Source organism: Acinonyx jubatus, chromosome B3 (genome assembly GCF_027475565.1).
Source record: "Acinonyx jubatus isolate Ajub_Pintada_27869175 chromosome B3, VMU_Ajub_asm_v1.0, whole genome shotgun sequence".
Lineage (NCBI taxonomy): Eukaryota > Metazoa > Chordata > Mammalia > Carnivora > Felidae > Acinonyx > Acinonyx jubatus.
In genome coordinates, this window is record NC_069386.1 from 105,817,616 (window position 1) to 105,841,755 (window position 24,140).

General features: G+C 41.6%; 1 protein-coding gene across 2 annotated transcripts in view; it reads left to right on the plus strand.

The window, feature by feature from the left end:
* Window positions 1–222: 222 nt before the first annotated feature.
* The window catches only part of PRKCH (protein kinase C eta), a 230,490-nt gene continuing 206,572 nt past the window's right edge, over window positions 223–24,140 (plus strand). The window contains exon 1 of one of the 2 annotated variants that reach the window (XM_015071812.3): window positions 223–1,004. In XM_015071812.3, coding sequence (XP_014927298.2) covers window positions 642–1,004 — 363 coding nt within the window. In that variant the 5' untranslated portion in view covers window positions 223–641. Of the gene's footprint in view, window positions 1,005–15,246; window positions 21,942–24,140 lie in introns of those variants that run through there. The other variant, XM_053224525.1, reaches the window with a different exon arrangement.

Below are 24,140 nucleotides of genomic sequence, written 5' to 3' on the forward strand. Positions count from 1 at the left end.
CGTGGGAGCTCCCCGGCTGCGTGCGCCCGGCCGCCGACCCACCGCCGGGTCCAGCCTGCTGTGCGCCACGCCCCCGGGGTTCGAAAGGCGCGGGAGCCGGCGCAGGGCTTCTGTGAACTTGGAGCCTGGCGGCGCGAGACTCCTGCCGGGGATGCGGCGGCAGCTGCTTCCTGGTTTGAAGCTCGCCGAAGGGGGGAGAGCGTGAGCCCGCGGAGGCGGGGGCAGGAGGAGAAGCAGGAGGAGGCGGGGGCAAGAGACGCTTGGGGCTGGAGCTAACCGGACGGGTCGCTCCGGCTCTCCAGGGAGAGGAGCTTCCCGGCCCTGGAGAAGGGGCGAATCCTGTGCGAGCCCCCGGGAAGCGCCTGGCGCTCAAGAGGGACGATCGGGCTACCCCGGCTCGCGGAGAGCTCGGCTGCGGGCTCCCCTCCTTTCCACCTCGCGAGGGAGGGGGCGAGGGAAGGAGGGGAGGGGAAGGTCCCGCGGAGGAGGCAGAATGGCCAGTCGAGGGGGGCTTGGCCGCTGCTTTTCCCAGGAGCTGCCTCCACTCCTGCGGCTGCCGGGAGGGCTGGCCTGAGCAGGGGCTCCAGGCTCTCCCGCTGCGAGCCAGCGCGCCCCCCCCGGGCCGGGGCAGCGGCGCGGGCATGACGTCCGGCAACATGAAGTTCAATGGTTACTTGAGGGTCCGCATCGGCGAGGCTGTGGGGCTGCAGCCCACCCGCTGGTCCCTGCGCCACTCGCTTTTCAAGAAGGGCTACCAGCTGCTCGACCCCTACCTGACGGTGAGCGTAGACCAGGTGCGCGTGGGCCAGACCAGCACCAAACAGAAGACCAACAAACCCACGTACAATGAGGAGTTCTGCGCCAACGTCACGGACGGTGGCCACCTCGAACTGGCCGTCTTCCACGAGACGCCCCTGGGCTATGACCACTTCGTGGCCAACTGCACTCTGCAATTCCAGGAGCTGCTGCGCACCGCCGGCGCCTCGGACACCTTCGAGGGCTGGGTGAGTGACTGTGATCCCTCCCCGTTGTGTCCACTTGACTTCTTTCCCCCCTCCACTTTTCAAAACTCGCCCGGGTCTCGCTTTCCCAGCCTGTTGCCGAGCTCCGCGGCGGAGGGAATTCCCTTCAGATTTGGTCCTCGCCCAGGTGGCCGCGGCACTGGTGACGCGACCGCGGTGGGTGTGTGAGGGCTCATGCGTGTCTCCAGGAAGCCAGGCTGGACACCGTCCCCTTTGGGGATGGCAGCTTGGGCTAACGGGAAGTTAGGGTGGAGGCAGTCAGCCCCCCTCCTACCCCCTCCCCCCATGCTCAGACTTTGGGTAGGGCGCCCCAACTCTCCGCACATGGGTAATACTAAGGAAAGGCGAGAAGATGTGATATGAAAGTGACTTGATTTGGGCAAAGTACTTAAAGGGCTTCTGAGAGAAAGCCATACATTCTCCCAAGTATTATTCATAATGTTTATGGATACGTGTTCGTTCAGCTGCTCAGACGTGAACACGTGTTTCGGCATGCAGATCCATTACATCCCATGGGTACATTACCTACACTGGCAGGGATCAGAGTTCCTGGGTCTGCACGTTGGCACAGCTTTATTGTTTAGCAGTTTTCCAAGGAGAGGAGGTTTACATGTGTTCGCAAGTAACTTCAGCAGCCTGAGCGGTGCGGGTCTTAATAGTGCGCCATTTCTGCTCCTAGCCGTCTGGGAGCTTTGGGAACTCCTTCGCAGTTTGTGGACCACCCCCAGTTCTCCCCGCCTGACCTGCTGGTGTTTCTGTGTATTGACCAGTAATTATCCACAACTTCCTGCTTGCCACTTCTTTTCACATGGTTCCCATGAGGCAGAATTTCTGCTGCAAATGATTAAATTTCTGTTAGCTTTTGCGTCTTATTCCTCATACAGGAACACCTGATACAGGTGTTCTTCCCACTTTTACATGATGAAGTGATAATTATACTGAAGTGGTCTGGCTTGGCAAAATAGAGTAAGCCGTTTGAAGACTCTCAGAAGTCTAATGGTTTAAGTTCTTCTGGAGGATGCCAGTTTTGAGCCCAGAATGTGAATCAGGATTGAAAACCTGTTCGAAATTAACACGTGATAAGATCAGATGGGTAAAAATGAAGACTCATTTTAATATTCATTTATGCTTTGAGGAATTGGTAGTTTTACCATATATTCTGTAAAATTACAGATGGCTTGTAGAACTATCTCTTAAATAGGAGAAAACATAATGACTTTTTAACCATATCATTATATGGGGTTAATTTCTCTTCGCTGAACTTATTTTATGAAATTTAGAAGTGGATTGGAGAGGAATGGCTAAAATAAAGTTAGAGACTTGCATTTTATCCTTTGAATTTCTGGACAGACCCAGGTGAGCTTAGGAATCCAAATGGAATTACTGAATTAGTGTTTGATAGGAGTTAGTTTGGGAAAGCTCTAGAGGAACTGGGTTCTAAGTATGGTGGTGTAGACTGGCCAATGGCTGTTAGAAGCATGGCCTCCGCTAGAGAACCTAGACTAGTCCTTCTTATCCCTGGTCTGCACATTGACTCACATGGGGAACTATTGAAAATCCCCACTTTTAAATACTCTAAGAATCTCTGGCTGTGGGACCCCAGGGTCAGTACTTTCAGACTCCCAGGTGATTCCAATGGGCAGTTAAGGTTGAGAACCTGTGGCTGAAATGAAGACCAACACATTAGGACTGAAAGAAGCATATGGTAAGACAAGCCAGGTTACCTGACACGGTAGAGATGTACAGAACTGCTTATGGCCCCACTGGATGAACAAAGATTTAAATGTAAATTAAATATCTATATCTATAATTGTCTGAATTAATTATATTGCAGTGTTTAACGCACTGGTGGTGTTTTTGAAAACATGAATGTTTGGTTGGATCTGTCAGGATTTAAAAGACCTTGAAACCAGGGATTTGTCATACATTTATATTCAATGTGGGGAGGGGCAGAGGATTTTTGTAAAAAGTTCTGGGTATTTTGAAACTGAGGATAGGATAGATAGAATGGGAAGAGTGTTTCCTTACATTTTAAGAAGAATCTTGTTAGGAAAATACTGGGAGTGTATTGACGCTTGTTTTTTGAATGATCCTTTATAGATCTAAAGGTGGTTTTTAGGTTTAAAATTACAGAAATACTTATTTATCTTTAGTATATTAAATTGAAATGTGTAGTTTATTCAGACATTTACAAGTAGATTATTTGGTTTTACTCTACAATAAATTCATGTGGTGCAATTGGATTACAAATCTCTGAACTTTAAGAAAAGGAAACCTAGTGACTTAATTTTTGCTAGTTCATGAGTAGAGACCCCAAAATAGAAAATACGTTTATCATTAGAAAAAAACAAAAAAGTTATGCATTCTTGCTTAATGTACTTTCTAAGTATCAAGAAAATCAACAAGATTTATTTTTGGACCAATTTTGTCAATACTACCTTCTAAGCTTGATGAAAGAAGGGATTAGATTTATTTTAATGTGGTGTATTCCTAGTACCAAGCACAGTGCCTGACCTGACATGGATTAGGCAATCAAATATTTCATTTCTAATTAAATGAAAGATTATTTCACTTAATCTACATAAAAACCCAAGGAGGTGGGTGGGATACAGTTAAAGAAGTTCTTAAACAGAAATTCACAGCATTAAACAGTTAAATTAGAAAAGATCTCAAAGACCTAAGTTTCCACCTGAAACTAAAAAAAAGAGCAAGTTGAACCAAAAGTAAACAGATGGAAGATAGAAGTCAGTGAAGTAGAAAAAAGAAACAATAGAGAAAAATCAGTGAAACAAAGAGCTGGTTCTTTGGGGAGGGAGGGGAACAGTAAAATTAATAAACCTCAAGCCAGAATGATCAAGAAAAAAGACAAAATTACCAATGTTAGGAAAGAGAGAACATCACTATAGATCCTACAGATGTTAAAAATAATAATATTATGAATAATTTTATGTTAATAATTCCATAATTTAGATGAAATAAATTTCTTGAAAGACACAGACTACCTGTGCTCATTCAAATAACTTGAATATTTTTATGTTCATTAAAGTCATTGAATTTGTTGTTAAAAACCTTCCACAATGCAGACTCAAGTTCTTAAAATGGATTTACTGGTAAATTCTGTTATATATTTAGGAAAGAAATAGTGCCAACTCTACATATCCTATTTCAGAAAATAGAGAAGGAGGGGCACCTGGGGGGCTCAGTCGGTTAAGTGGGTGACTCTTGATTTTGGCTCCAGTTGTGATCTCACGGCTCGTGGGATCAAGCCCCGTGTGGGGCTCTGTGCTGATAGTGTGGAGTCTGCTTGGGCTTCTCTCTACCTCTCTGTCTGCCCCTCACCCATGCACACATGCTCTCTTTTTCTCTCAAAATAAATAACCATTAAAAAAAAATAGAGAAGGAAACACATCCCAACTCATTTCATGACCCTTATACCAAAACCTGATGAAAACATTATAAGAAAATACAAGTATAGACCAACACCCCTCGTGAGCATAGATATAAATATTCTTAAGTTTTAGCAAATCAAATCCAACAATATAGCAAATGGGTAGTACATCATGACCAAATGAGGTTTATAATCAGGACTGCAATTTAAAAATCAGTGCAATTCTTCATATTAACAGAATAGAAGAGGAAATTGGTGTGATCATTTTAATAAATATAGAAAAAGTATTTGACAAAATTAAGGATCCATTTATGATAAAAACTCTCAACAAATTAGTAATAGAATGGAACTTACTCAGCCTGCTGAAGGACATCTGTGAAAAACCTATAGGTAACATCTTAATGGTGAAAGAAGGAATGATATTTCCCTAAGATCAGAAATGGCAAGGATGACTATTCTTATTTCTGTTCAACAGTATGTTGGAGGTCCCATTCAGTGCATTAGGCAATTTTCAAAAATAAAATACATAAAGATCACAAAGGAAGAAGTAAAACTGTCTTTATTTGCAGACAGCATTACTGAGTAAATATAAGCTCCACTCACTGAAATCACACAGTGTTGAATGAATCTTTCAAATAATTCTTAAAAACCTCTTTTAAGAGGTATTCTTAAACAGTTCTGCACAAGCATCACAGATTGGCCATGTGTTTTACTTCTGGATGACTGTTTGTAGAAAATTCTAAGATCTCTATAAAAGGGCTACTAGATCTAACAAGTGAGTGTAGCTGGGTGGCAGGATCTAAACCAATACACAAAAGTCAGTTGTACTTCTATATACGATTAGTGGGCAACTGAAAACTGAAATAGAAAAAATACAATTTTTAAGAGCATCAGAGATAAATAAAATTGGGTAAATGTGATAAAGGATATGCAAAACTGAAAATGACAAAATATTGCTGAAATAAAGATCTAAATTAATGGAGAAGGGGTACTGTGTTTATAAGTAGGAAGATTCACTATTGTTAAGACCCCAAATCTTCCCAAACTGTTCAATAGATTTATTGCAATCCTAGTCAAAATCTCAGCAAGCTTTGTTGTAGAAGTTGACAGACCAATTTTAAAATTTATATGGATGTGCAAAAGACCTAGACTCACCTAAGAATAATTTTGAAAAAGAACAAGTTGGAGGACTTACACCAACTGATTTGCAGACTTACTGTAAATGCTACCATAATCAAGATAATGTGTTATTGGAGTGAAGAGAGTCCAACAGGTCTGTGGGATGGCAGAAAGTCTAGAAATAGATCCATACATATATATTTGGTTGATTTTTTTTTTTTTTTGACAGAGATGTCAAGACTACTTAATGGGGAAATAATCTTTTCAGAAGTGGTACTTGAACAATTGAATAGCGAAATGGAGAAATATGAGCGTTAATCTTTACCTGACACCACACAGAAAAATTAACCCCAAATGGATCATAGACCTCAACATAGGAGTTTAACTGTAAAACTTCTATAAGAACACAGAAGAAAATCGTAGTGACATTGGGTTCAGCAAATATTTTGAAGATAGGGCACAAAAAGCACCAACTATTAAAAAATTAAATCAGACTTTATAAAAATGAAGAATTATTGCCTTTCAAAAGACTTAAGAAAGTGAAAAAACAAGCCACAGATAGGGAGGAACTATTTTCAACATTAAATCAGAAGAAGGACTTGTAACGTGAACATATAAAAGAACTCCTATAACTCAATGAGAAAAATAGCTGATTTAAAAATGGGGCAAAGATTTGTATAGGCACCTTCATGGAAAATAGCACATTAGAAGATACTCAAAGTCATTAGTCATTAGTCAAAATTAAAACCAAAACCCATTTGAAAGGCTCAAGTAAGAAGACCGACCGTACCAAGTGTTAATGAGGAAGTGGAGCAGCTAGAACTCCCCTACATGGCTGTGAGGAATATAAAATGGTTTAGTCACAATGGAAACCAGTTTGGCAGTTTCTTAAAGTGTTAAACATATGCCTACCATGTGGCCTAGCTAATCGTAAGTATTTACCAAGAGAAATGAAACCATTTATGCAAAGACTTATACGTGCATGTTCATAGCTGCTTAATTTTGTAATAAAACTGGAAACTATTCAAATGTCAACAGTTGAATTAAAAACATTCTTTTACTGAAGTATAGTCGACATACAATGTTATGTAAGTTTCAGGTGTCGAACATAGTGATTTGACAATTCTGTACATAATGCAGTGCTCGCCATGGTAAGTGTAGCTATCATCTATCATCACACGATGTTATTACAGTGTTATTATATTCCTTATGCTGTACTTTTCATCCCCATAACTTACTTATTTTATAACTGGAAGTTTGCACCCCTAAATCCCCTTGACCTATTTTGCCCATCCCTGCAGCCCTTTCCCTCTGGTAACCACCAGTCCTCTATATTTATTAATGTTTTGTTTGCTTGTTGTTTTGTCTTTAGATTGCACATACAAGTGAAATCATCTGGCATTTATCTTTCTTTGACTTATTTCACTTAGCATAATATCCTCTAGGTCCATCCATGTTATTGCGAATGGCAAGATTTCATTCTTTATGGCTGAGCAATATCGCGTGCGTGTGTGTGTGTGTGTGTGTGTGTGTGTGTGTGTGTGTTTGTGTATACACACCACATCTTCTCTACCAATGGATGCTTAGGTTGCTTCCATATCTTGGCTATTGTGTATAATACTGCAGCGAACATGGTGATGCCTGTAATTTTTTGTGTTTTCATTTTTGGGGGGTAAATAGTAGTAGAATTACTGGATTATACGCTATTTCTATTTTTCATTCTTTAAGGAACCACATACGGTTTTCCAGAGTAGCTGCAGCAACTTATATTGCCATCACCAGTGTATGAGGGTTTCCTTTTCTCTACATCCTTGTCAACACTTGTTATCTCTTGTCTTTTTGATAATAGACATTCTGACTAGTGTGAGATATCTCATTGTGGTTTTGATTTAGATTTCTCTCATGATTAGTGATGTTGAGCATCTTTTCATGTGTCTGTTGAACAGGTGAGTGACTAATGAATTGTGTACCCATACAATGGAATACTAGTAAGTAATAAAAAGTGATGAACTATTCATATAGGCAACAATATGAATGAATCTCAACATAATTTACATTGAGTGAAAGATTCCAGACAAAAAGGGGTATATACTGTATGATTTCATTTATGCAGAATTCTAGAAAATGAAAACCAGTTTGTAGTGATAGGAGGCAGATCAGTGGTTGCTTGGGAATGGGGGAGGGAGGTATGGGAGGAATGGGCTACAAACACACAAGGAAAATTTTGAGGGAGATGAATGTATTTATTATTTTGATTGTGGTGATGGTTTCATAGTTATATCTGCTTGTGTCCAAGCTCATCAAATGGTTCACTTTCAAGGATGTGCATATTATTGTATGACAGTTATACTTCAGTAAAGCTGTAGGGGAAAAAACAATGAGGATTTTACCAAAGATGTTAAATAAGTGACCGAATGAGGTTTGAGCCAAGGCTGACTCTTGAAAACTACATTGCCTCTTCAGTGCAGAAAATATTTATCAGAGTAAGCGCATACCTAATTCATTAAATATAGTTTCTGATTTTTTGGATGTAGTCTCATTTTCTAATTCACTGTCCGTTTCCTTTTCTGGTTCTTCTAGAACTGGCTGGTTTTGCACAATTTCTTGGATTTCTGAAAACATTAAAACTTTATTTCCATCTTTCGTGTATTTTCTCTTCATTTGCTGACTGTCCAAATGGGTACCAGCAGCTAATACTTATTTCAGAACATGGGGAAATGGGGGGAGGCAGGAGGAGCTGGAGGCTGCGTCATGGAAAGACCTTGGCATCCCCTCAGGAAGGAAGGACCTGCTTGGCGGGATCTCAGGCTGTTTTCCTCCTTCACCCCTCCTGAAGACATTATGTTCCCTGCAGCACTGGAAGGCTGCTTTTCTCTGAACTTCTCTCAGTGAGATACCTTTTGGTAGTCCTGTCAGGCGAAGCAGCTAGGTTACCACTGGACAATTAGTGCTTACCTTTTCCCCTGATTTCTGGATCCAGGTATATGAATTGATAGCATGTAAATTCTTCCAGATTCATTGCCTAGTGGTTCACTCTCTTTTGTACTTTGCAGGGCAACTATTTATTCTAACAGTTATTTCTTTCTGAGCCAGATGGCCAGGAGTGTCCAACATTAACTCACAGTGGTGATGAGAAAAACATATTTTAGCTTCTCTAGGGAGCTTTGTCCCAGTGTACACGAATTGTATTGGATATATCGTGTCTTCAGTTTCTTTGTAAGAATTTTGCTGCAGTGAAGCTGGCTGCTTCTCATCACACAGGTTGTAGCTCAGAAGTCCCCCCCCCACCCCACAGAGAGCATTCTCATGACCACATTATTATCTTTTCATCCTTCATCGCACTCATCACTCTCTGAGATCGTTTTATTAATTTCCTTATTACACCTTCCTCCTTTAGAGTATAAACACCGTGAGAGCAGGAATTTCTCTTCTTTTATTCACTCTTCTAACCCAAGCATCTGGAGCCATGTTCCGTAGAGTAGGCACTAAACATTTCTCAAAAGAATAAATTGCTTAAATGTGATTTTGGAGCAAGTCGAGTATAAGTACTTTGGGAACATCTATAAACAGTTGATTCATCTTTCAAAAAGAAATAAAATTGGGCAGTGACCAATTTTTACAATTATTACCGTGTCCCTTTTTAAAAATCAATTGATGATGTATCAATATATACTTGAAATATTGGGCTGCCCCTTTTATGCCCTTTGAATATGGTTAATAGATTCAAAACTCCATGTGAAAAATTCCTTGCTTTTGCATAAATTTAAAAAACTGTGACTTTTAAGTCTGTTAATAGGTTGTTATTTCTTTCACTGGTAATTTGCGAGCCCAACATGTTAAATTTGGGGCCGAAGCAAGAAATAAGCCTTCAACCTTGGAGAGTTAATGAGGTTGGTGGGCAGAGTATGAATCATTTCATCTTACGTAACTCTTTTGGTATCTAGCAGGTGTTCAGATTGATGATTCGTCATGATAGTAAAAGTGCAGTATATTTTTATGAGATGGGTAGCATTTACTTAGAGAGGTGCCTTGGATTTTCTGCAGTCTCTTTTCTATTTTTTGAAACAATTGGCTAGATCAGGTTCTCCTTTTATGTTAACTGCTTAGCTCTCTTTTATTAGAATATGAGAAAATTGAGGCCTGAGTGAAAACTCAGTGCCTTGACCACTCTTTTCCACTCTTAATATTGCTGTATCCAAAATGAGTTTTCTCCATTGCCAAGCTGGTAGTCATTCCTTTACTTAATATCTTCAGTGGTTGCCCATGCTCTTGGATAAAGCACACATCTTTAAGATGTATAGATTGTTCTCCATGATCCAGCCCCTGGTTTCCTCTTGCACCTCATTGCTCACCTCTGCACAACCCACACTCTGCTCCGGTCAATTCTTTCATCCTCAAGGCTGCCTGTTAATTCCCACCTATGCCTCAGGTCTCACTGTAGATATCACTCACCCAGAAAACTTTTCCTGACATGCCAAGTCTGGGTTCTCCTCCTTAGTGTTCCCTCAGCATCCTGGGATCTCCATTGCCCATTCTCCCCTCCATCCCGAAAGAATGGCTGTGAGGATGGATTGGGCTCTCGTGGAAGTGTGTGATATTGGTCAGAAGGAGTTCAGGGTGTAATAGTATGGGTGATTAACTAGGATTTATCTCCCCTGCTCCTGGGGAGTAGAGTAGTACTCTAACAGACTATTATATTACATGTGTCTGTATGAAATGCCAAGCCGTAGGTGAGTCTTCATCCACCATTGGGCTTGTCCTATGTTCTGGGCACTGTGCCCTACCCTGAAAGGGAAGTGGACAAGACAGACATGGCCCCTTCCTTCGTAGGCCCTGGAGTTTTAAGGGGGAGAGACATTGGAGGAGAAAACCAGCAAGCAGGAAATTTCAGAAAGGAAGTACTAAGTTACTGTGGACACGTGGTTTGAGGTAATCATGAGAGCCATTTTTCTGGAGGGAAAACAGCTGATTTTAAAGCCCCAGCACAGATAGCCACAGGCCTACTTCAATGAAATGACTGTGAAATATCATTCCTCAAAAGAAAAGGAACTTTTGACCTGACAGTGCTCTCCCAGAGAGACGTCACAGGTGCCCTTTTGAAAGGTAAATGTTCTCGACCCATTAGAAGTGTTTCCATCTTTGGAAAGTGACAAAGTTGCCATGCCTGTGAACAGATGGCCTGACCCGAAAGAACCTGGACTCCCAAAGGCAGACAACAGTGACACCTTATGTGAACCAGTAAATACCTTAAGCTTTGTGCAGATAGTAAAAGAATCATAGATGTTGAAGCAGGAGGATTATCTGGTTCAGGACAACAACAAAAAGCCTGCCGATGAATTCATTTAGCAGGGGTGTTTTTAATGTTGAATCTGAAGATCTTTATTTAGTTTTGTGGTCCTCCAGTTTGCCAGACCCCACCACTCCCTGAAAAACTGGCCCTCTTCACTCATCACCTGCTTGGGTCTGGAGGTTTTTGAGTTTTTGACAACTACTGTAGCTCAAGCCTTTGTTTTCAGAATGTGGGAACCAAAGCTCTAGCCAAAATATTACTGTTGCCCTAGTTCACGTGATGTGTGACCCACACATGCTCATACTTGTAATGTAAATATGTAGATATATTTACTTAGATTTGTTTAGATGTGTATTAATTTAGTTATGAATACATTAAGTTAGATTTATATTTATTTAGATAGTTATTGACATCTATATGTTTGTGTCCTAAAATTTTAGAGGAACTTGGCTTATTAGTAAATATAAATATTTAAATCTAAAAATATTAGGAGTTAACTTTAACTGGAAATCAGTGTTATATTAACTTCCCAGTTAAGAAAAAAATCCCTCTTTGTATTTCATTCCACATCTCCCAGCAATGTATAAGTGCGGGGCTGTACTGGGAGTCAGGAGAGTGGGGTTCAGGGTGTGGCTTTGTCATCTGTCAGCTGTGACCTTAGGCAAGCCTGTGTGTACCAGGGTCTCAGTTCCCTGGTTTAGATCATACAGAGGTTATACTAGAATGTCTCGAAGGACCCTTGCATCCGTAAAGCCTCTGCCTCCTCTGTGTTTAGGCAGTTACATCATTTCTTCTCGTTTGGGTGTTAAGCAGTCAAAAACTGTGATACTAACTTTATCAAAGTTAGTAACTCCTAAGAATTGAATTGGTCCAAATCTAAATTGCTCAGGCTTGAAGAGGATGTAGCACATGTCTAAATGACTTTTAGCATTGTTAGTGATGTTGGTGTTATTTCCCTGGGTTAGAATCAGCCTTAAGGAATTACAGTGGGTCCTCATTTCAAGGCATGCAGTTATCTTTCTTGATTTACACTAATGGGCTCCTTGTCCTATAGGGTGGTTGTAAGTTATGTCCCTGTTACTTGTTTTCAGAGAGAGACTGAGAATCCCACTGTTTGAGCTTTTGCTGGAAGCCATTCTCACTAGCATGGTAATTAATGTTTTGTAGTCACAACATGTCTGTAGCCACCAGTCTATATATTCACCTTAGGTGATGACAAATACTATAAATCACTTGTAGAACAGACATTTTAATTAGATGGAGGAATGAGCCCAAGGGTATTGGCTATTGTAGTGTTTAAGCTATGTCAAAGAACTTTATGAGATGGGAATTTTTTGCTGAGAATCATGGTACTATCCAGGGTGATTTATCAGGATTATTATTTTTAGTGTATTTCGGTAAAATACAGCAGCAATTGTCAAAGCACAGAGAACTTTTTGTAGAAAGACCACTTAGTAGAGTGGTCAGTGTTTTTATTAAGTGCTGCCTTCTGCAGAATTCCTTCAATTTTACATAAGCTTTACCCTTGCATCTTACAGGGAGGAAAATGCCTAGAAGGTTTAGTTTGTGCTTGTGGGGAAAGAAAGAAAAGAAAGAAGGAAGGAAGGAAGGAAGGAAGGAAGGAAAGAAAGAAAGAAAGAAAGAAAGAAAGAAAGAAAGAAAGAAAGAAAGAAAGAGAGAGAGAGAGAGAGAGAGAAAGAAAGAAAGAAAGAAAATTAAGAAATTTGCCAGAGGATACGGGCACTTGGGTGGATCAGTTAGTTAAGCTTCTGACTCTTGGTTTTGGCTTGGGTCATGATCTTGCGGTTCATGGGGTCTGCCCAGTATCAGTCTCTGCACTGAACATGGAGCCTGCTATGGACCCTCTCTCTCTGCCCCTTCCCCACTAGTGAGCACTTTCTCTCAAAATAAGTAACAAAATTTAAAAAATTTGTCAGAGGATGGACAACAAGAGCCCATCATTATATTAATAAAATAAGTCATAGGGGGCCAGTGTGAGCATGTTCTAGACTCAGCCCCTGTTCTATAAATGCTTAAACCCAAACCCCAAAGCTGTATTTTCATTTGTAAGTCATATTTATTCCTTGTACTTGCATAGCACTGTTTCTATCTCCCTCTAATAGCATTTAAATATGATGTTGTACCTTGTCCTCACATGAGGCTTTGGTATCCTTGTCTGTGATGTCATGAGCCCCCTTCTTGTGGCCTCTTCCAGCATCAGAGTTATGTGGTTCTAGATATGGTTCCATTGGACAATGAAAGTTTTGCTTCCTTCTGAAATTTCTTCTGGAGACCGTGCTGCTGATACTCAGATTTGTTCTAAGCTCTGAAATTATTTTTGAAAGAGTGCACAAAGGTCATAAATATATTAGCATAATTCCTCAAACAGAATATATTTATTAATTTGTCAGGTGTGGATCTCTTAAATGCTTTATTATATTTTGCTGTTGTTCTATCATAGTATGGAAGAGTTGAGAACAAATTCTCAGCAGAAGCAGTGCTTCTGAGACTGGTTTTGAGTCCTTGACCCTTTTAGTGATGATGAAAGCTATGGATCCTGTTTCTAGAAGAATGCATATATGTGCATATTGACAATGTGCTGGGATCAGTGTCACCAGATTACTGGTCCCCAAAGCCTGATGGGGTTTCAAATTTAGAAACCCCCATTGGAAGATATAAAAAATAAGGCTTTTATTAATTTCTAATTCCCAGGGCATGGTTCTAATCTTTTCCCCTATATTTGAGGACATTTTTCACTTGAACTGATTATAGCAGACAATTAACTAGTTGAAAAGAAGAGCTATACATTTTAGAGAAAGCTATGTGCTTAAAAAATGTATTCTCACTTACTTTTGGCTCCTGGTAAAATATACTAGATGATGACCCATTTTAAGACTTATTTGGTTGTGTTATTTAGGTATTTTCAAAAGCCTCTATTTTTGAAGGGGTTTCTTTGAGGTTTGCCGTGGATGAAAAGTTAAAAAAAAAAAAAAAAACTAGGACAGTTTGAGTGACTTTGCTTGTATCTTTTGTTAATACCAACTTTTCCCCTATGAAAAGAGCTAGGATATATCTGTATACTTAAAACATTTGCCTTGTTTTTGAGCTGTGATGAGCATTATGGTGAATCGCTGTGTTGGTCCAAGACAAAACGATGAAATCAGTGATGTTGGTCTGCTGCTCTGGTCTTGTGACCCCTGGTCTCATATGGTCTGAGTCCCTCTGACCCAATAAGATTTTCTTTGAGTTTCAGCTCACCTCACTGACATGTTGGGAAGGGACCTGATGATGGTAGAAATTGAGCTAAGTGAAGGTTGTCTAGATTGCAGCCCCCTAGCTGGTTAGAAGTGAAGTTAGAATCTAGGTCTGAGGACTTGAATCCAAGATTCTTCCCCGGCATCACCGCAGTGTGTGGTGGGGGCAGCAGAAAAGCCATTTAACCATTCATAGATCTTTACTGAGCGCCTGCTATGTACCCAGCTCCACTAGGAGATAGGGCAGAGAGCACAACACCCGGCATCTTGGCTCCCACAGAGCTTCCGTCCTAGCATGGAGAGGTAGATAATAAACAGGCAAACAGGTCATTATGAAAATAACAAATGGTTGTTAGGTGCTCCCTGGAGAACTAAAACAGGGTGATGTGATGGAGTGTGACAGGATGACTGCTTTACCTAGAATGGACAGAGAAAGACTCACAGGGTGAGGGTGACGTTTTGGCCGAGACCTGAGTGATAAGCACCCAGCCAGCAGAGGGATCAGCTAAGGCAGAGGCCCAAAGGTAGGAATAGGTTTGACATGTGGAGAAACAAAAAGGAGGTAATGGAAAGAGGGTAGACTTGGTATTACCAAGTTCAAGTTCGGTGTATTCCCCCAGTTCTGCTACAGTGAGCAGGTCCTTAATCTCTGACAGTTTTCTCCTCTGGAAAATGGTGCTAATGTTAGCTACCTTATAGGATTAATGTGAAGATTAGATGTAATAAATTAAAAGTGCCCAGCACCAAGTAGACCCTTAAGAAATATAGCTTTGATTACTTTTTTCTTTTGATAGCTTGGGTTACTTTTACTCTCCAAAGGATATTAATATTTTAACAAGAGCCTCTGAACATAATCATAATGGCCAAGGAAAGACATTCAGATGGTTGCATTTGAGACAATGGGGTGGTTATTTAAAAGTTTCCCGGGGATAGGGGATAGGGTAGGGTGCCCCTAAAGTGACACAGAAGTGTTTGCTTAACTCTATTTCCTTCAGCACCATATTTTCTTTCTTTCTTTCTTTCTTTCTTTCTTTCTTTCTTTCTTTCTTTCTTTCTTTCTTTCTTTCTTTCTTTCTTTCTTTCTTAAGTTAATTTGTTTATTGTGAGAGAGAGAGAGAAAGAGAGCACATAAGTTGCAGTGGTGGGGGTGGGGGTGGGGGGAGGGGGGTATAGAGAGGGAGAGAGAATCCCAAGCAGCTTCTGAGCCATCAGTGTGAAACCCAACCAGGAGGGCTCAATCCCATGATCCATGAGATCATGACCTGAGCTGAAATCAAGAGTCAGATGCTTACCTGACTGAGCCACCCAGGTGCCCCTAGCCCCATATTTTCTAAAGGAGAAAGAAAGCAAAGATTCTGAATTTAATTTCACATTTTTGTATTTCTGAATGATCTATTTATTTTCTGTAGACTCATACATATTAATGGAAAGTTTTAATTCTTAGAGGGATAGGATAATTATTACACTGTGGTCATATAACTGTTAAGGCCCCAAAGTGTTTCTCTTTTCTTTTCTTTTTACAAAACTGTAGACTTATGGATGAGAATTAATAAATAAGGTGCCAGTAATCACGAAATAAAACCTCAAAAATTATGAATAACTAGATACAGTTGATTCTGACCACTGAAAGCTTATTTGCTTTATTGACTATAATTTTGTGAATTAGCTCTGGATAGTTTTGCCTACTTGAGTAATTTTGGATAATGCCTATTTTGGCATCTCCTTGATCTCCAGAGTATCTCTGACCTTCCCTTCAATATCCGTTTGGTCTGTGTTTCATGTAAAAAGATACATTAGCCTTTGCCTAAGCCACATAAATTAGGATACAGGATCTACAATTACAGAGTACTAGTACAAAGTACAGGCTTTGAGGAATATTTATTGGACAACTACCATAATTATCAATGCATCATAGTGTGATGGTTGGGTGTCAGCCAGATTGGGGTTCAACTATTAGTTCTGCCTCTCATTAGCAGAGGCCATTCAACCTCTGCGAGCTCCAGCTTTCTCACCCTAAGATAGCACCTACCTCCCAGGCGTATGTGAGAATACAGTGAGGACTTACGTAAACCATCAAGCACAGCGTGTGACACGTAGCACTGCAGAAAATTATCACTGTCACCATAACCACCCCCACCATACCTGCCAGTGCTTAAATAATGAAGTCGCAGGCCCAGCTTTTTCTGAAATCAACTCCGAAAACAAGAAGACGTTTATTTACATAGATGTTTAGAGTTTTTAGTTTTAGGGGATTTAGAATTTGGAGTTTTGAGAATTTTAGAAGGGATTTTTGAGTCCAGCCTTCTTACTCTTTTTGCTTTTTATTTAAGATTCTGGAGGGTAAATCAATAAGATGTTCACTAATGGAACAGGAGATGGCTTCTTTGCCCTGGAATCCTAGGGATTTGGGGTAAATTCTGTACATAGGCCCACTCTGAAAGATGTAGCAAGGAATCTGGGGAAATGAAACTGGAAATGCTATAACTACCATATTGGCCAAAGTTAGTCTATGCAAAGCCTTGAACTTGAGTCTGCTGGCTTGCTCATTTGATGTTGGACAGATAGAAGAGTCTGAGTTAGTGTGAATAATACATCAGAAGGAAGTAAAGTTGTAATATTTGGTTGCAAAGGATTGAAGGAGCCCTTTCAAAAGCTGAAGTGAGCATTTTTATAACTGTAGTTAAGGGAAATGATGATAAATAGCCTCTTTCAGTTGGCATTGGAAGATGTTTCCTTGATTTAAGTTGGAACATATAATGCTCATCATTGGATGTAAATTTTTCTTTCATGCTTTCAGGGAGGAAAACTATACTTAAAAAATTTTTTTTAATGTTTTTATTTATTTTTGAGACAGAGACAGAGCATGAGCAGGGGAGGAGCAGAGAGAGGGGGAGACACAGAATCCGAAGCAGGTTCCAGGCTCTGAGCTGTCAGTACAGATCCCTATGCGGGGCTCAAACCCACGGACTGTGAGATCATGACCTGAGCCAAAGTCGGACGCCCAAGCGACTGAGCCACCCAGGCACCCCTAAAAAATGCGTCATTTCAACTTGCGATTTGTGGATGAAATCAAGGGTACCAACAATTTTGGTTTGCAGAAAAACATGAAGTCCCCTTCCCCTGCATTGACTCATTTTCAAGGTGATTTGGTACAGTTTTAGCTGTTGACTGGCTACTTGTATTGGGTTCTAGCTCCTTCACAGTCGATTTTAAGTTTGAGGTTTCTGATGTATGCATATTTAATTTTCAGAACAGAAGTTTCATTTGCTCCATAGTAAGGCCCAACAGTGTTTGCACAGATGTTAGCACAGCCTTGGTTTTGGGTATTCAGAAGCCTTAGTTGCCTCTTTGGCTGTGCAGAGAATATATTGTTTCTGAGTCTCCGTGCTGGGCCTCCTCACTATCTTATCATGCACATCCTGTACTCAAGTTGTGGTTGTATTGATTTGCTGGGGTGCTGCTGTTGTAACTGTCTGGGGGTGAATGAGAATGTGTTTGTGGGTGTCTGCCCTCGCTTCAAGCTGACCTGCTACTTTCTGCCCAGTGATACCACTCTCTGTGTGAAGGCCTCCCTCAGAGACCCTCAGCCTACCCCCAGTCCCTGGCCAAGAGCCCTGAGTGTGATAGGGATTCAGGAAACATTTGTAGAATGAAGAAATTCCTCATTGTTTTCATGTCTGGAGTCTGATTCAGGCTTCAAACATTGCCATTCATTTTTGCTAAAAGATTTTGTCTTTAAAAAATTCGTATTTCAGATAGAGACATTAAAACTTTGTGTGTGTGTGTGTGAGAGAGAGAGAGAGAGAGAGAGAGAGAGAGACAGAGACAGAGACAGAGAGAGACAGAGAGTTTAAGAGCAGCCTCAGGAGTAATTAAGAGAGAAGGAATGTGCCAGCATGATTTTTATTCTTTGTTATTTAAATAAATGTAAAAGGTATGTGAAAGAATAGCTGAATCCCAGGTTCCCCAAAGAAAATGTTAACTTTTGTTGAGGTGATAAGAGATGGTTTTCAAAATAGGAAGAACCGGAAGGCTTAGACTGTCTTCTGGTACACATATGTCAGGAATATATTCATGACCGCCCGTCCACCCTGGGTGAGAACAGGACACCAACAAGGGACATAAACTAGGACATGGTTTAACTGTGACCTTGAAGTGATAGTTGCCTTTTAAGCTTCTTTTTTGCCTTCAAATATCCTGTTCTGGCAAAGTAAATAAGGGACCCCTGAAGTTGCTTCATTATGACTCTACAGTGTGCGTTTTCCTCTCTGAAATGAATTTCTCACAGCTCGTTGCTGACTCCTGCTGTAACTTGGTCCTGTTGAACTTGTGCATGTAGGATTCTGTTTTAAAACAGGAAAAATCATGATTCTGAAATTGTTCATGTCAAGATATTGATCGAGGCTTTCCATTACTATCGTTTCCATTAAAACTTTGAAGTCCAGTTACTCAGTGACAGTCCAGCTTCAGCAAAGTTCACATGACAAGGAAGAAACCCATGGAGAGAATTGGCAGAATGAATAATAAAGTGTCACTTTATTTATTTAGTGTCACTCTCTTCAAGCTCCCCCTCTTCCTCTTAGCCGGGCTCTTGCTTTCTTCCTTGTCTCCTCCTTGGCCCATTATTTGGAAGAGCTCAGGTTAGTCAGTTATAACCAGGGAGAGCCTGTTTGTGTCCCAGCACCCAGATCATTCTCTGTAGGCAAGTACACCCATGTCCCGAGAAAACTGAAGCTGATGGAGTGAACTTCCACTCCCACCTGTGACATGTCCCCTCTGGCCCTGCTTTCCCTTGCAGGCAGACTTGGGGTGAGGTGAGCTTGCTGTTGGGGCCCATGCCTCCAACTGCCTTGTTGGGGTCTTCTCCATGTCTTTCCTGGGTCAGGTGTTCCCTGTCCCATACCTTCATCCTCTCCCTTCCTCTGACACCTTCCCTTTAGGAAGGGGGCCCAAATCTCCCTAAACACTCAGCCTTCCCAGCTCCAACAGAACGAGCTGCACAGCCCTCCCTTGGCCTTGCTTACTTCCCTTTCGAGGTGGGGCTCAGTGTCTCCCCTCATCTCTTCTCAGTTTGCATGGATACCATTCGGGCAAAGCCCGGGAATGACTATGCCATCATGTCACTTCTTATTTGTCTTGTTGGCTGCTACTTTCTCCTTGAGGTTCTTTTAAATATTGGCATTTCCTGGGGTTTTGTCCTTATCGCTGTCTTCTTCACTTCAAATGATCTCTGCTTTCACAATCTTAACCATATTGTGCATATGCCAAGGACTTGCAATGCTTTGTCTCCCATTTTTGTCCCTGAGCCCACTTTCCGCTTCTGCTTCTAGGACCGGGGCAGCTCAGGGCAAAGGGCTTTATACTCTGTCTCCATCAATCCTCACGACATCCCATGAGGCATGAACAGGTACCAGGTAGCTGCATGTTCTACCTGAGGAAACTGTGGCTTAGGGAGGTGCCAGAACAAGTCCAAGGTCTCACATCTAGTATACTTGCTGGGAAGACCTATTTGGACATCCATGAGGCATCTCCAGGTCAACACTGTCCACAATTAAATATTCCATCTTTCCCCTTAACCTGCTCCTCTGTCCATTTACTTGGAACTAGTCTCAGCATTGTTCAGTCCTCTAGGCATCATTGTGGAATTTTCTCTCTCTTACCCATTTCGCCATTTCTATCAATTGCCAAGTTCTGCTGAACCGGCTCGCTAAATACTTGTTGAATCAATTTCTTCTTTTCCATCAGTACCACACCTGTTAGGCCCTTGTCCTATAGGTGGGTTATTGCAATAGCGTTGGAAGTAATCTCCATGAGTCAAATCTTGTTCCCTCAAGTCCACCTTCCACAGAGCTGCTTGGATGAGCTGTCCACAGCTCAAGCCTAACCTGTGTCCTGCTGGAAATCTTTTAAAGGCTTCCCATTGCCCATAAAGTTCAGGCTTCCTGGGAAGATTCCCAGGAGTCTGGCCTTGCCTACCTCCCCCGTTCTGTCTCCTACCTCTCCTCGTGTCCAGTTCAGGATGTACATACAAACAAGCGAGTTAGGTTTTCTTCTCCTCTTATTTAATTCACTTCATTTCCAGTGCATATTGGGTGAGGAGGGCAGGTATTCCTGTGTACCTTGCATCGAAGGCTTGTTATATAACAACACTAGAAAAGATAAGAGGATGAAGGAGGTTACACAGAAAAAATATGTCACTCTCCTTGTAACTACAAACACACCCACTGACAGGCCTGAGCATGCATATCCACATGCCAGGACGCTTCCATGTGTCAGCCGACAGCCTTCACTGAGCACCTGCTATGGACAGAGACTGTGTTAGGTGCTGGATGGGCAAAGTTCAAGTTGCTCCCCTTGGTGGTGGGGAAGACAGCACAAGCCCACTGTTCCATCGGAGAGTAGCTGAGTTTAGGAATAGAGATGTCTGCGGTAATAAAAATGAATGTTAGGGATTGCAAACCTGGGCATTGAGAAAGGACTTTCTGGAGGAGGTGATATTTGAGTTCAGTGTTCAGGGTAAGTCAGTATTAACTAGGTTTGAGGTGGTACAAATACCTTTCTCCATTTCCCCCTTGGAAATTGGTATTTTTCCCATGGAATTTTTATCTGTATGGGTCATTTTACACAGAGCTACAATACTTTTTTTTTTTAATGTTTTTAAATATTTATTTATTTTGAGAGAGAGTGTGTGAGAGTGCGGGGGAAGGGTAGAGAGAGGAGAGAGAGATCCCCAAGTAGGCTCAGCGCTGTCAGTGCGGAGTCTGACCCGGGGCTCAAACTCAAACTGCGAGATCATGAGCTGAAATCAAGAGGCAAATGCTTAACTGACTGAGGGGGGCTAACAATACTTAAGTGCTTTTTATTTTTTTTAAATTTTTTTTAACATTTTATTTATTTTTGAAACAGAGAGAGACAGAGCATGAACGGGGGAGGGGCAGAGAGAGAGGGAGACACAGAATCGGAAGCAGGCTCTAGGCTCTGAGCCATCAGCCCAGAGCCCCACACGGGGCTCGAACTCACGGACTGCGAGATCGTGACCTGAGCCGAAGTCGGACGCCCAACCGACTGAGCCACCCAGGCGCCCCGACTTAAGTGCTTTTTAAAAGCAAATTGTTCCTGGTTCATTCTATTAACAGGAACACAGTTCATGACGGTAGGGGATTGTCTTGGTCTGTTCTCATTTATTCTCAGTGCGTGTCCCCTGATAGGTGCTGAATAAATGGTTGAATTGGATGCCTTGGGGTGAGGGGTGAGAAAAGGTTCTCCTCTTTACACCGGAGGTGGTAAAAGTCAGTGTGAAGTTGAGACTCGTCTGGGGGTGGCCCTGTGGTCGTAAGCTTGGTGGCTTGCCCCTGTAGTAGAACTGGGCTATCTCATGGGAGGGGCAGAGTGTGGTCTAGATGTCCAGCTGTCTTCTGAACACGAGTGCCAAACTCATTTGCAGGTGGAGGGCGTGCCCTTTTAAAGGCTAACCCAGTAATTAAATTCAAGCAGAAGGTTGCTGAAGGTGGAGCCAACTCATTTATTAGCATATAATATGATCAACCTAACTCATATAAACGTAGCTTATTGTGGTTTGTCCTTTCCTAGCTGCAGAAGAGCCTTGGAGAGATGCCCTTGATTATGAGTTAGTCAATGAGCTGCTGCTTGAAGATCTGAAGATACCAGGATATGTCATATCTGCAGGTTTTGTGGTTTAATTAGCGAGAGAGTTTCAGCTTCACGTATGCGACGTTAATATTTATTCTTGGCTTCGGCTCTGAATGTTCCGCCCCAGACCCACCATTCCGCTGGACTCCATCACGATGCACTGTTGGTGCAAAGCCTTTGTTTTTTCAGAGGCCTGTTTCCACCAGAAGAATTGCACTGTAAGTGTTTCCACAGGAACTCTGCCCTTCGCCACTGTCATTGTTGTGGCTGCATGGCAGAACCCACAGGGTGGAGGTGTCTTAGCCCTCGTTGAAAATGCAACAGATCTTTCCATCTCTCACTGCACATTTTCCAGTGTGTTCTGGTCCAGTGTGAAGTCTTAAAGCCAGGTTTACCGATTACCACCTAAGAACTGATCGTTAGATGTCTTAAATGATCTGTTGGAGACTAGCATTCAGAAAAGTCACTTAGAATTTCTCTACCAGCTGACCTTAAACAATGCCCTGTAGAAGCTGCTTGTGAAGGTCCAGGAACTGGGTAGCATCACTTCAAGACAGAGAAGCTTTACCTCTGACTGAGGCAGTAGCTTCTCCGTGGATCAGCAGATACTGTTCCAAATGAATCTGTGGTTCCTCTTGCACAGGCTTCTTGCCTTTACTTTGTTTCTGAGTGCCTGCTTTTTTTTCTGCCTTTACTTTTTTTCTGAGTGGCCCACTGTTAACTGTGCTTTGTGTTTATTGCCTGGTTGGTGTTTACAGTGGAGCAGTCCCCACAGTAGTCTGGTTATTTGGATTGATAAGTGAAAGGAATGGCTCAGAGGTTAGTGTATTATCTGGAGAAAGGTTTAACATTAACTTCAATTAGGAAATTAATGAATCTCCAATGATTATAGCCTGAGGGAGAGATCTTCCAATAGAATGGTCCTTTAGAGAAATAGTGACCAGCTCATTGAAAAAGAAGACACTAGGTGGGATAGAGAAGACTTCTGTGTTAAGACTGGTCAACTTCTCTTAGAGAACTATGAAAAGACTACCCTATAAGGAAAAGAGGGTCTTAAATTTTATTGGTGGGATTTTCATTCGTTCTGGAGCTGTGATAAAATAAGAACTAGGCAATACAGGGAAGACAGACAGGTTTCCTTAGACTTTTATTTCAAACACAGAACATGTATCTAATGTGCACTGAAAAGTATTTTTATCTAAATGTAGTACCTGGCCACTTTTTGTAATCAAGCAGTATTTTGAGTAATAGTCATTGCTTAACTAAAGCGTGTGACACATAGTGAAAGTACAAAAGTTGATTAAAAAGAGTTTTGCCTATAGCTTTGTTAGACTGAAATGGGTGGAATCCTATTTGGCGTCAAGGAAACAGAGCTGGATTGTCTAGAACAGGGGTTTTCCAGGTCCCCATCTTCTGTGTGGAAGCAGAGCCTGACTCCTTGGCTTTCTCCTGGGCTTAGGATCCTGAGAGGTTTTTTTTTTTTTTTTCTTAATTCTTTTTTTTAATTCGTAAAGTGAATTGACATACAGTGTTATATTAATTTCAGGTGTACAGTATATTGATTTCACAATTCTGTACATTATTTAGTACTCACCATGGTAAGTGTCCACACTGTACAACATGTTATAATAACTATATTCCTTATGCTGTACTTTTCATCTTTGTGACTTGTTTTATAACTAGAAGTTTGTACCTCTTAATCGCCTTCGTTGATCTCATCCCTCCCTATCCACTTCTGGCAACCACCAGTTTCTTCTCTGTATTTGAGAGTGGTTTTTCATTTGTTTTGTTTTGTTTTTTTTTTTTTTGGTTCCACATGTAAGTGTAATCACACAGCATTTGTCGTTCTCTGTCTGACTTATTTCACTTAGTAGAGTACTCTCTAGGTCCATCCATGTTGTTGCAAATACCATTCTTTTTTATGACTGAGTGGTATTCCATCTGACGGTTCTTAAGTGTAACTCTTCTAACCCCAGAATCTTGTCACCTTCATGCTGCACAGGTGTTTTATGCACGGTGGCTCTTCTGGATGGTGACTTCTACTTCTAGCAATCTCCTCTCATGATCCTAAAATTATGTCACTATACCTTTGGAGCACCATTGAATTTGCCACGTGAGGGACACCGCTTGCTCGTGGGCTTGGGACGGAAGAGGCATAGCCTTGGTTCTGGCCATTGGTGAAGTGAGAGATCTCTGAAATTCTCCCAGCTCTTGAGAATTCTGATGTCATTCACGTCCACTGCCAGGATGGCTGCTTCATGTCACTGGCTGCGTAAGAAGAAAAGGAAATAAATACGAGAGACCTAGCTTCACTGAGCCCATGGGAAGTAGGGCAACAGTCAAGTGCCGTGGTGCCTGGCATTTCCCAGCCACATCAGTACAGGTGTTTTGTGATGCAAATCAAAACAGGCAAAAGG